The sequence below is a fragment of the Phaseolus vulgaris genome, chromosome 7 (assembly GCF_000499845.2).
Source record: "Phaseolus vulgaris cultivar G19833 chromosome 7, P. vulgaris v2.0, whole genome shotgun sequence".
NCBI classification, from domain to species: Eukaryota; Viridiplantae; Streptophyta; class Magnoliopsida; order Fabales; family Fabaceae; genus Phaseolus; species Phaseolus vulgaris.
In genome coordinates this window covers 39,678,450-39,692,166 of record NC_023753.2, presented here as the reverse complement: position 1 = coordinate 39,692,166, position 13,717 = coordinate 39,678,450, and the positions used below count along the sequence as shown (strand labels likewise).

Genomic DNA, 13,717 nt, shown 5'->3' with positions numbered 1-13,717 from the left:
TTTACGTATCATAGCCTTTAAAAAATACACTGGAATCAAATCAACCTATAAACATCTCCGTAAATTTTTTAAAGGAAAAAAAATTAGAATCATTTATTCAACCAAAAAGCACACTTTTATTATTAAACCATTAATATTACATGAAGAAAGGAAAGCAAATATCCAAATACAAGTAAACACTAGCATCACACTTATTACATTACATTAGGAAAGAAAAGGAAACAAACTTTGGCAATGAAAGCCTTATTCTTATCATATTATGACATCTTGTTCTTTTTTCTTTAAAGCTCATCATGGTCATCATGTTGTTGAGGATATTGTTGTTGATGATCAGTCTGAGAATTGGCATCAACTCCTTTATTGTCGAGAGGCAGAATGTCTCTAAGAATTGGCCAACCATTAAGGATGGGCTTCACAACATCCACAAGAGTGTCATCTGTAGTACCTGGGGTGAAATTGATCCGTATATAGTTTTCTCCCTTGAAAAGATAAGCTTGATTCTCTTTATGAGAAGCGAAACACGTATCAATTCCATTTTCAAAGATGGTACCTTTCAGAACAGGAAACCCATCAGTGATGTTACTAATGGTGCCAACAAGCTGCTTGGAATCATACTCTATGATACCATACTTATTGCCCTTGAATAAGTAAACATCTTTTCCTTTGGTTGACCTGAATGCAGAGTCTATGCCATTCTCAAACACTGTGTTTTTTAGGACGGGAAACATTTCAGCAATTGTGGTAGGACCTGAGAGTATCTTGTCATTCAGTGTACCTGGAGCATAGTCCATGTAGGCACAAAGTTTGGTAGAGAAGATATATGCTTCGTTGCCTTCAGTGTCGAAGGCACAGTCTATTCCATATTCTCCAAATGGCGTATCAATAAGTGATGGAAAGCCATCACCAATCCAACGCAAATCAGCCAAAATCTTATCATTTGTCAGTCCAGGAGTGTAATACAGCCGCACATACTTATTTTTTAAGAAGAAATAAACTTCATTTGTTCTGGATGAACGCAATGCAGAATTTATATAACTTGGTATCTCTAAAACTGAACTAGTATACCACTTAAGAGCAGCATCCTCGTTAGCATCCAAAGCTTCTCTTTTCTCTCTCCTAGGCGGATAAGTTTCTTCAGGTAGGTATCTGTTTACACCGTTTTCATCTCTGTAGTAGTACACCGGCATATAAACTACAACTTCAGCGTAAGGAGATGACACTGGATTAAAATTCCTGTTTATCACCAATCTTCTTTCTCTCTGAAATCTCGGATACCTGCACAATATAATAACTTATAGCTAGTGATCGATGATATAAGGTGATTATAAAAATAATATAGCATGAGATGTAATCCAACCTTGATCCGGCTTCACGCGTTACTGTGAATATGAGACAAGATCGAATGTACTGAGGTGCAATACCTCCAACAAAGCAAACTTCAGCTTGAGAAGCATATTGGTCGTATTGATGCCCAAGAGTGACAGCAACCCAAATACCACCAGGAGCATAAATTTCATAACGATAAAATTGAATATGAGAGCCGGGTGGGAGGACTGCAGTTGAAGGTCTTGGTTGCCAACTATTACTGAGAGTGGTACTCACAAAGACATGTCTTGTATTTAAAGGCCGATCTGGATCAAGAGGGGCACCTGCATGATTAATGAAGTGATGTAAATTATAGTAAGTGGAGTTGGGAGTTTGTTCCTGAGGCCATGCTTGAAAGCCATTTACAAAGATGTCATGGTAGGGCCTTCTGTCCCAACGATACACAGGGCGGCGAATATCTAATTCTTGATCACCTATCCTGTACTCAATTCTTGTCAAGTTTCCTTCAACAACGTTCACACGGTTCACATTTTCCAATAATTCTTGAGCGTCAACCAAATCTTGTAGCTGTAGAGGCTGTGAGAACTCTGAGGAGCAGCCTCTAGATGGATCATTTGGTGGAGGGATTGACATTTTCTTAACAAACTTTACAAAGGGATATGATTTGATTTGAGGATGGTTAGATTCCTATGAGAGACACCTATTTATACTATCATGGAGTGGGAACTTCTTTGCTATTGTTATTGGAAACTACCATTAATACACTTATTTCTAGCTTAAAGTAAAGCACGTGAAAAATGTGTCATTCGTCTTACTTCTAGATAAGGTTAAAGGGTGGGGTTAGAGGTAACCTAAAACAAAAATACTTAAAATCCTTGTCGTATACTCTTTTGTCATCACATCAACTTTCTCCATTCCTACCATAATAATTACTAATATACAATAATTATATATATATATACACGGACGAAAACATTCACATAGTCATTTTCGTTTTTTTAAAAAAAATTATATATATATATATAATTTAACTTATTATGAAATATTACCATCATTGAAAAAGATATATTTTAAATTGTCTTTTCTGTTTATTTAATTTAATGTAAGAAATATTGAAAAATAAGATTTGAATAGAGTAATAACACAAAAAAATTATATGTCTTATATATAAAAATAATAATTATATTTAACTATATATATTTTTTTTTAAATTGTGTGAACTAAATATAAAATTCCATAATATATATAGAAAAAAGTTATATTTAAACATCATTAAAATATTTTTTAAATCAAATTAAAATTTTCGTGACTTTTTTTTATCAGCAATCAATAATATATATACCCAAGAACCACTCCAATAGTGATTCAATCATTATACAAAAGGGTACGAGTCTAACCGCATAACATCTTTCAAACATCTAAAAAACAAAGCAGCTACTGACATAACATGACAAAACAAAATCTGACAGAAACTTCATCCAACATTCCACTAAAGCAAATACAGACAAATCAAATAGACGAAACACCAATAAAAAAAAAAAAAAACTAGCTGAAGTAACACAAATAAAACTTGTGCTGTATGTGATTCCATATACTCAATGATGGTTGCTATATTCGTACACGAAACGAAAAGTTGTTTTGATAATAAGGTTAAATATGTTATCATCACATATAAAATAAGTGTGTTTTAATTTTAATTTTAATTTTGTTTTGTTCTTTTCAAATAAAATATTATATTTCTGTGAAACATAATTCACTTATTTTCATTCTTTTTAAAATAAAAATATTATTTTAATCTTGGCATTTTATGACATCCCACTGATTATTTATGCGCTAAATTAAAAGCCAAGTGATAACAATTTGGAGTAAAATACCTATTAATACAATAATGCAGCTAAAAGAGTGATATTTCTGAGATGTAAATCTATTTGAAGAGATTGATCCATTTTAAAATTCTATTGTATCACCTTATAATTATAGTTTAACTTTTCTACTGTGTAGTTATTAAAACAATATTTTTAATAGTGAGTAAATAACACAGTAATAAAATAATTAAATAAAAATTAATTTTATAAATTAAAATAATTAGTTATTATTTAATTAAATTAAAAATAATTTTATAAACTAAAAAATTATTAAAATTGTTGTTATAAATATATTTTTTCTTTTATTTAACAAAATAATGATATTTTTTATACGTGTAATTAATGAAGTTTTATAAGAACGGTTCTAAAATCGTCATTATAAATAACTAATTTATAACGACATCTAAAATAATATCTAAAATAATAACAGTTATTAGATAAAAATCCTTTTAATCGTCATTAAAACATTGTTTTGTATTAGTGAGTATTAACTTATACTACATAGATACACTAATAAATTACATAGATACCTATATCTAATGTTATTGACTAATTAATGTCTATTTCTACTTAGTTGAGTTGACTTTTAATTGACACTAAATCTGTATTTTCTCGTAATGATGTTAGTTATTTACACTATTTTCTTTTTTATTCAATCAACTTCTTCGGTTAGTTAAATTTCTAGAAATTTAGAAATTTTATAAAAAGGGTCACTATGAGAAAATTATTAAATAAAAATTAATTTTAAAAATTAAAAATAATTAGTTGATATATTGAATAAATTAAATATTATTTTAAATATTAAAAAATTAATATATAAATTATTTTTTATTATTGATAAATAATTTTTAAATTGGTATTTAATTAGGTAACAAAATTTTAGCTACTGACTTTAAAATTTACGGTTTAAATTGTCTTATGTATTTATTTAATGAAAGAAATATTGAAAAAAAAGGATTTTAATATAACTATGTAGGATTGTTTATGTTAAAACACTACAAGAAAATCATGAAATAGAAACAAATTTTTAGAAACAAAAATAATTACTTGCAATATTAACTAAATTAGAAACCATTTTAGAAACTAAATAAAAAAATTGGGTTTCTAAATTAGTTTCTATTATTGTTAAATAATTTCTAAATTGGTATCTAATTAACAACCAAGGTTTTAACTACCAATTATTTAGTTTCTAAATTTGGTCTCTAAAACCTTGGTTAGTAATTAGATACCAATTTAGAAACTATTTAACAATAATAAAAACTAATTTATAAACTAATTTTTTATTTAATTTTTAAAATGGTCTCTAATTTAGTTATTATTACAACTAATTATTTTGGTATCTAAAAATTAGTTTTTATTTCATGATTGTCTTGTAGTGAAAGATAAAATATTTATGTAAGATTATTATCGAATAAAATGAATGCAAAATTGGATTTTTTTTTTTCATACAAACCAAAATATTTATGTAAGATTTTTTTTTCATGTCGTTTAGTGTTTTTTGTTCATACAAATCACATATCCGAGTGACCGCACTTCACAACATATGAATTTCCATTAACTTTACATTATTTTTTATAAATATATAATTTGTCATAACTTTAATTTTTTTAGTTTTATAATTTTTTATTATTAATTACTACGGAAACACACAGATACTCTAATATATATGCATTCATATTTTTTATTTTATTATTTATATATATATATATTTATATTTAATATTAAAAATTAAATAAAAGAGATTATACGTACCTATGATTTATTAAAATTAAATCTAAATATACAAATGAGAAATAATATTTTAATAAATTTAGTGTCATTGTTAATGTTACAAATGAAAAATATAAATATATGATTGCTATCAATAAAAAATATTGATTAATATTTATTTATTAAATAATAAGTAAATATATCCATAATATAACTTTAATCAATATTTACTAAGCTGAATATACCATCCTTAAAGATAGTCATGTGTTCATAAACTAAATTCTAGTATATCATAATATCTCATAATCATTTTCTTACAATATGAACTATGCTAATTTTAGTAAAAAAAATGTTAAAATTAGAAAACAACCTATTATCATGTACTTAATGGATATATGAGTGCATCCAATGTAAATGCATGAAACACGTAAGTTGTTATTTGAATATACAATGTACCAATTTATTGTATAATTTTATAACCATTCACTCTTTTACCTCCCTTTAAAACCATTCTTTTATAAGGTACCTATCTTTTTAAAAAAATTAAATTGTAATTCATAATTATTCAAAAAAAATTTATTGTTTGTAAGTCCATTTAAATATATTTATTTTAAATTCAAATTTATTTTTTAGATTTTAAATTCAAATTTATTTTTTGGATTTAAATTCAATTCATCTAAATAGATTTGGATTAGATATACATTCAATACATTTTTAATTATCCAAAATGAATTTTGTGATGGATTTTGAGTCATTTCGGACCTAGGTTGAGTCAAGTAAACCAGGACTCAAGTCGAGCTAAGTCGATTCGAGCCCAAGTCTAGTTGAGTCGACTTGGGCCTAGATTGAGTCAAAATGATCCAGTCCAAGTCGAGCCAACATGACACGGGACCAGGTCTAGCCGAGTCGATCCGGGCCGAGTCGAGTTAACCCGAACCCATGTCGAGTTGTCTCGACCCCAGCCCGGATCGAGTCGAGTCAACCTGGACCCATGTTGACTTGAGATGGCATGGACCCAGTTTGAGCTAAGTCAACCCAAACCCATGTAGAGACAGGTGAGCTCATGCCCATGTGGAGTAGAGTCAGTGCATGCTGAGGTAAAGCCTGTCCGGCCCAGTGCAGTTGATTCGACCCAAGTCCAGGTCCAGCCGAGTCAACTTAGGTCTTGGTGGAGTCGAGTCGATTCGAACACTGTCCAACCGAGTCTGTTCAGGCCCAAGTCGTGTCGAGCCTCTATCAACCGAGTTGGTTCAGGCCCAAGTCAACTTGAATCGACCTAGTACCAAGTTGAGCTGAGCCGACATGACCCCATGTCAAGTTGAGTCAGCATGGGCTTATGTAGAGCAGAGTCAGTCTGGGCTCAAGTCGAGCCAAGTTGTCTTGGTACCAGGTCAAGTCGAGTCAACTTGAACCCATTTCAAGATGAGTCGGCATGGGCCCCTTGCCAAGCCGAGTCGGCCCAAATCCAGGTTGAGCCAAGTCGAGTCAAGTATGTATGGTCCCATGTCGAGTCGAGTCTACTCGAGCCCAAGTCTAGCTAAATCAACCTGCTTCCAAGTCAGTCTGCGCATAAGCCTAGTTCGAGGCTAGTCGGACATGTTCCATGTCGTGCCAAGTTGGCCCGAGGCCAAGTTGAGCCAAGTCAGCCCAGATCCAGGTCGAGTTGAGTTGGCCTAGGTTTAGAAAAAGCCAAGTCGGTGCGATTCAAGGTCGAGTCGAGTTGGCCCGAGTTCAAGTCAACACGTCTAACCCAACTCAAGCCAAGTCAAGTCAGATCTAGGTCGAACCGAGTCGGCTTGGGCCCGATTCGAGCTTAGTCAGCTCGGACCAGGTAGATCATGTCGAGCTGAGTCGACTTAAGGTAGGTCGAGTCAAGTCTACCAAGGTTGGGTTGAGTTGACCCACGTCAAGTCAGTCCCATAAAAAATTGAATCTAATTGATAAAGTAGATTTAATATAAATTTAGTTTGTTTTAAATGGATTTGAAAAATCCAAATAAATTTACTCTACCAAAAATAATATATGTAGTTTGGATACTTAGATTAGTTTGCACTAACTAGGATCTTTATTGGAAAATGATGAGTACTAATCAAACAAGACTTAACCATTTCGTATTCTTGTATGAGTCTTATTGGAAGGAATGAGACCTAACTTTCCAATTCCTTAAGGCTAGTCTACACAAGCATGTATTTACTCCTTTGTGACATAATTTACAATCTTGAAGAATAAAGTACTCTTTGTAACATAACTTGCAATCCTAATCTTGAAGAAGCCATGAGATTTATTATTAGATTGAAAATAAAATTAAAAGTTCATAATTATTATATCAGAAATTCACCTACAAAAATTTCAAGATACATCCTAAACTAAACACACTTTATACCAAATTAGAAAATATAATCTTTGTGAAAGTTCAAACCCCAAAATATATCTAATTGAAGAAGTTGATTTCATTTTTTTTTATATAACTCAAATCACTATAAGAAAATATAAATTTAACTTCACTAAAAATCGATTCTAACAAGTAAAAATTAGGATTAATTAATTAATAGTGATAAATTTATATTATATATGTAACAGGCTCTAAAACTATGAATACTAGTTCATTAGTGTCAATTTTTACAATTCTAATTAGTGTTAGTTAAGTAAACTCTAACATTAATTTTTAATTAAAATAATTTAATATTAGCTAAATTGACGTCCATATGTTTTTTACTTTATAAAAGTTATTTAATTTAATGTTAATTAAACCATATGGAATTAAATACATTTTAATATTTATTTGAGTTAATGTTAATTAATTTATTACACATTAACACAAATGTTTTTACATATTTAAAAAAAATTAACCTCAACTCATAATTAGTTAGGTTGACTATATTATCATATTAAGCATCAACTTAACCAATACACACACTTTACATAATATAAAATTATATTTAAAAATAATTTTACATTTTTAACACAAAACAATATATTTAAAAATAATTTTACATTTTTACACAAAAAGTTAATCTTTTAGGTCATGTTAAAGTTTACTTAGTGGGTTTTAATAATGTTACATTTTTTATGCTATTATTTAGAAGCTAATTCTAATTGATATTTTTTTATTATGATAATTTTAGTAAAATAATTACTAAAATTGGAAACAAAAACTATGTTCTTAGATATAGGAAACAATTAAACAATATCATTTGTAACTATTATATTTATTTTTAAACAGAGAATTTTTTTTCTTTCTCTTTTTTACGAGGCTGTTTTTAACTACGAGAGTATTAATTAGTATTATAAATGTTATACTTTGATGACATTTATGCTATGCAAATATAATATAGGATAAAAATATATATAAAATGGACTTATGCCTGCATATCACACTAAAAGATTATTAAATATTAATTAAATTTAAAAATAAAAATTGTATTAACTTTAAATTATATATTATTTTAGAAATAAAAAGTTATTAATATATAAAGTGTTTTTTATTAATAAAATTTTATAAATTAGTATTTAAATTAGTTATCAAGATTTTATTTACTAAGAAATACTTTAAATTCTAAATTAATTTTTAAAACACTAAAAATAATTAATTTAAAATATATTAAAATTTTAATAATTAATAATTAGATATCAGTTTTAAAAAATTATATTTTTTTATTGATAATAAAAATTATTTTAAATATTAATATTTTTTTAATTTATAAAATAGTTTCTAATTTAATCAAATAATTAATTTCAGGTTTGAACTTTTATAACTTCTTCAATTAGCTAAATTTCAGTTTTGAACTTTTATAAAGATTATTACTAAAAAAATTATTAAATAAAAATTAATTTTATTTTATTTTAAAAATAATTATTTATTATATTGTGTAAATTAAATATTATTTTAAATATTAAAAAATTATTAGTATTTAAATTAGTTTTTATTATTATTGATAAATATTTTAAAATTGATATATAATTAATTATCAAAAGTTTAATTATCAACTCTAGAATTTATAAAATGAAATACGTTAAAAAGATAAAATGAAATTATAGAAATTACAAAAAGATAATCATGTAACGTGTGGTCCTCGGATAAGCTATCAAATTCAATACGTTTTCTGTTTTCTATTTCTTTTCATTTTCGAATTCAGACATTTCTAACTTTTATCTTTCAATATTTTTTTATATTTTATAATGGTATTTATTATTTTATTTTGTGTGTATACTTTATATTAATAGAAAATTGAAAACAGAATTTTATCTTAACGATGTATTTTTAAGAAAATTATTGCAGTGTATATATATACGTATATATCTGCTAAAGAATCCACACTGCTAGTGGTATTTTTTCACGTGTTGTATTTGTTTGGGACCTGCAATCAATTTTGGTACAATTGTCACCTTGACATGGTTTGTAACAACATCATATATTTATCAAAATTAATGTTAAGTTAATGGAAATTCATATGTTGTGACGTGTGGTCCTTAGGATATTTTTTGTGTGAACAAGAACACTAAACGATTGAAAAAATATGTGAAGTAGAATGTTTGTGTTAAAAAAAGTGAAATAACCCAATTTTGCATGCCTTTTATTCGATAATAGTCCTACATAAATATCTTAATAATTAATTTAATATTTATTTTCTTTGCCATGACTAAAAAGAATATGTATAATCATTGTGAGACAAAGGTGTTTAGACGATAATTTTTAGAATCTTTAGAGTGATCATTTTCAATATATTGTCTATTAATTGTCGTTAATTTATTTTTTAATTTAGATGTGATTAAAGTTGTAATTTTTATTTTTATATAGATGACAATTTTTTATATAGTTGTTTTTGTTGTTCATTATCATGGACGATAATTTTCACCACCACCTCTAAATATTATTGTATTTCTTTGATTTTATGTATTTTAAATTATCGTCATTAGTATAGTTTTTCAAACTTGATTTTGTTTAAATATAACATTTGAAATCAAAGTGTACAAATTGGATACTCACCTAATTCTAATAATTTTATTTTAAATTATTTTTTTATTCTAATAATTATAATATGTTGTGGGGTTTTTAACATATGAACATTCTTTTTGTTTCACATATAGATTGTGCTTCATCAAAAGGATACTTATGCAAGGTTTTCTGCATAATTTTGCAGGAAGCCTAGGTCTCGTATTGGTTTTGTTTGCTTATTATTGATATTTGTAATATTTTTCTAAATTCGTAAACAAGATGATGAGGTTGTTGATATTTTTATAAAGTTTATAACACTTCTAAAATATTTTTTTTAATTTATTTATTTATTGACAATAAAAAAATAGATTATACTTTATGAAATTCACATAGTCCTCAATAATTTTATTGGATTTATTTTTCTTTTCTTCTTTATATCATTTTTACTTGAGTTTACGTATCATAGTGTAACGACACTTTCTTTATATAAAGCAGAAACAGTGTGCCCACTATCACTTTCTTCTTCATTCTTCCAAACCACTTTCTCTCTCTCTCCAATTCTCTTCTCTCCCTCTCTCTTAATTTCTCTCTCAATCTTCATCTATTTTAGAATCTGATCATACCACGCTGTAGCAGAGGAGTTAAGGAACATTTCTACCCGATCAGATTTTCAAACAGAGTAAGTTCATTTTTACTCTAAATATCCTGTGTTCACTGTTTTTCCTTAGGATTTAGTCATCAATTTTGATGGGGTCAGTTGAGAAGTTTAATCCTCTCAACTTATTCTATTATATACTGAAATTTTGTTCTGTTTGGATAATTTGCATTAGGCCCGTAAATCTTGAAGCTTATCCAAACGGTGGGGAATAAAATTCTAAAAGTTGCTTGGAAAGCAAGCAATTGAGGTAAGGGAAGCTAAATTTATTTTTTAATAGCACCCTAGGATAGAAGACCTGAATGCGGAAGGGACGTGGTCCCAATATTCAATTTCTCTTGCAGGGATGTTGTGTGTTTATTTATATTGGGTTGTTTGTTTATATATTATTTAAATTTGTGAAAATATTGGGTTTTGATGATTTAGTATTAAAGTGTATTTTTTTATGCCAAATAAACTTTTGAATATTGTGGATAACTTTTTGAATGATATTGTATGACGAAATGGTATGAAATTGAATTCATACATTTGAGATAATGTATGGACTGATGTTTGTTGTATATTAAGTATTGATGCCTAAGTGGTAACAGAGATCTCCGAGCTTCACTGATGATCTAAGTCACATAGACTAAGATATCAGGTGGTGAGAAGCTGATGGGGGAGTTCATGCACACTGTGACATATGAGATGCACGGCTTGGGTTGTATTGAACTTACCCTAATCCTTTTTGTTGGATTCGCTGGTAATCTTTGGATCAGGTGTTAGTCTCTGGTAGGACTTACTTAATACGGGTCTTCCGGAAGATGTTGTTTGTTGAATATTCTGGATGTGTAGATCCATGTGAGATCTATGTGATTGTTTTAATGTTGGGATTTGAAGAAGATTGTGTAATTTGAGAAATTGATCATGTAACTTGGTTTTCTCTTTGGATTTAAGTGTGTATATTATAAAATTCTATTTTCAGTAGCTTACCCTTGCTTTTCTTGCTGTGTTTGAACTGCGATGACTGTACTATGTACACGAGCAGATGACCATACAGGTGCAGGAGAGCCTTAGAGGTTACAGAGTTTTATTTTGAGCTGTGGATATGTAAATATTTGTATTTCTATAAATCCTAATCATGTATTAGGAATGTTTTGAAAAACTCCAAGTTTGTATAGAAACTGGTAGAACTTTTATTGTAATAGTTATATGTAAATTATGGGGTGTTACACATAGCCTTTAAAAAATACACTGGAATCAAATCAACCAATAAACATCTCCGTAAATTTTTTAAAGGAAACAAATTTAGAATAATTTATTCAATCAAAAAGCACACTTTTATTATTAAACCATTAGCATTACATGAAGAAAGGAAAGCAAATATCCACATAGAAGAAAGTAAACACAAGCATCCACACTTATTACATTAGGAAAGAAAGAAAGAAAAGGAAGCAATACTTTGGCAATGAAAGCCTTATTCTTATCATATTATGGCATCTTGTTATTTTTTTTTCAAAGCTCATCATGTTGATCAGGATATGGTTCTTCATGATCAGATTGAGGATGAGCATCAACTCCTTTATTGTCGAGAGGTAGAATGCCTCTAAGAAGTGGCCAACCATTAAAGATAGACTTCACATCACCCACAAGAGTGTCATCGGTAGTGCCTGGGGTGAAAATGATCCGTACATAGTTTTCTCCCTTGAAAAGATAAGCTTGATTCTCCTTATGAGAAGCAAAACAAGCATCAATTCCATTTTCAAAGATGGTACCTTTCAAAACAGGAAACCCATCAGTGATATTACGAATGGTGCCAACAAGCTGTTTGGAATCATACATTATGCGACCATACTTATTTCCCTTGAATAGGTAAACTTCTTTTCCTTTGGTTGACCTGAATGCAGAATCTATGCCATTCTCAAACACTGTGTTTTTTAGGACGGGAAACATTTCAGCAATTGTGGTAGGACCTGAGAGAATCTTGTCATTCATTGTACCTGGAGCATAGTCTATGTAGGCACAAAGTTTGGTACAAAAGATATATGCTTCGTTGCCTTCAGTGTCGAAGACACAGTCTATTCCATATTCTCCAAATGGCGTATCAACAAGTGATGGAAAGCCATCATAAATCCAACGTAAATCAGTCAAAATCTTATCATCTGTTTGTCCAGGAGTGTAATAAACCCGCACATACTTATTTTTTAAGAAGAAATAAACTTCATTTGTTCTTGATGAACGCAATGCAGAATTTATATAACTTGGTATCTCTAGAACTGAACTAGTATACCACTTAAGAGCAGCATCCTCATCAGCACTCAAGACCTCTCTTTTCTCTCTCCTAGGCGGATAAGTTTCTTCAGGTAGGTATCTGTTTACACCATTATCATCTCTGTAGTAGTACACTGGCATATGAACTACAACTTCAAGGTAAGGAAATGACACTGGATTAAAATTTCTGTTTATCACCAATCTTGTTTCTCTCTGTAATCTCGGAAACCTGCACAATATAATAGGTTATAGTTAGTGATTGATTATATGAGATGATTATAAAAATTATATAGCATGAGATGTAATCTAACCTTGCTCCGGCTTCACGTGTTGCTGTGAATATGAGACAAGATCGAATGTACTGAGATGCAATTCCTCCAACAAAGCAAACTTCAGCTTGAGAAATATATGGGTAACTATTAAGACTGAGAGCAACCCAAATACCAAATACCACCAGGAGCATAAATTTCATAATGATAAAATTGGATCTGAGAGCCGGGTGGGAGGACTTCGATAGAAGGTGTTGGTTGCCAAGCATTGTTGAGTGTGGTACACATGTGTTGTAGTTGGAGGCCTATTGGAATCAAGAGGGGCTCCTGCATGTTCAATGAAGTGATGCAAATCATAATAAGTGGAGTTGGGAGTTTGTCCTTGAGGTCATGCTTGGAAGCCATTTTCAAAGATCTCCTGGTAGGGCCTTCTGTCCCAACGATATACAGGACGACGAATATCTAATTCTTGATCACCTGTCCTGTACTCAATTCCAGTCAAGTTTCCTTCCACGACGTTCACACGGTTGATATTATTTAACAATTCTAGAGCTTCAACAAAATCTACCATTCGGAGAGGCTGTGAGAATTCTGATGAACCTCTGGATGGATCATTTGGTGGAGGGATTGACATTTTCTTAACAAACTGTAGAAAATGATGGATAAAGTATAGATAAATAGAGAGATCTGAGTTGATTTGTGGATG

The 13,717-nt window shown here is 29.4% G+C and overlaps 2 protein-coding genes and 1 long non-coding RNA gene across 3 annotated transcripts; 1 reads left to right on the top strand and 2 right to left on the bottom strand.

Moving 5' to 3' along the window:
* Positions 1 to 92: 92 nt before the first annotated feature.
* Positions 93 to 2,063, bottom strand: LOC137827551 (uncharacterized). Its single transcript, XM_068633737.1, has 2 exons — positions 1,358 to 2,063; positions 93 to 1,275 (listed from the first exon to the last, which is right to left on the bottom strand). The coding sequence occupies exons 1-2, from the start codon at positions 1,957 to 1,959 to the stop codon at positions 282 to 284; spliced, it is 1,596 nt and encodes a 531-aa protein (XP_068489838.1). The 5' UTR covers positions 1,960 to 2,063; the 3' UTR covers positions 93 to 281.
* Positions 2,064 to 10,351: 8,288 nt separating this feature from the next.
* Positions 10,352 to 11,676, top strand: LOC137827559 (uncharacterized). The gene is made up of 3 exons (XR_011083759.1): positions 10,352 to 10,516; positions 10,668 to 10,742; positions 11,520 to 11,676. It is a non-coding gene; the product is annotated as an uncharacterized lncRNA (long non-coding RNA).
* A 112-nt stretch (positions 11,677 to 11,788) lies between these two features.
* LOC137827557 (albumin-2-like) lies at positions 11,789 to 13,717 on the bottom strand. Its single transcript, XM_068633744.1, has 2 exons — positions 13,054 to 13,717; positions 11,789 to 12,971 (listed from the first exon to the last, which is right to left on the bottom strand). Exons 1-2 carry the CDS (start codon positions 13,278 to 13,280, stop codon positions 11,987 to 11,989), a joined length of 1,212 nt encoding a protein of 403 aa, XP_068489845.1. The 5' UTR covers positions 13,281 to 13,717; the 3' UTR covers positions 11,789 to 11,986.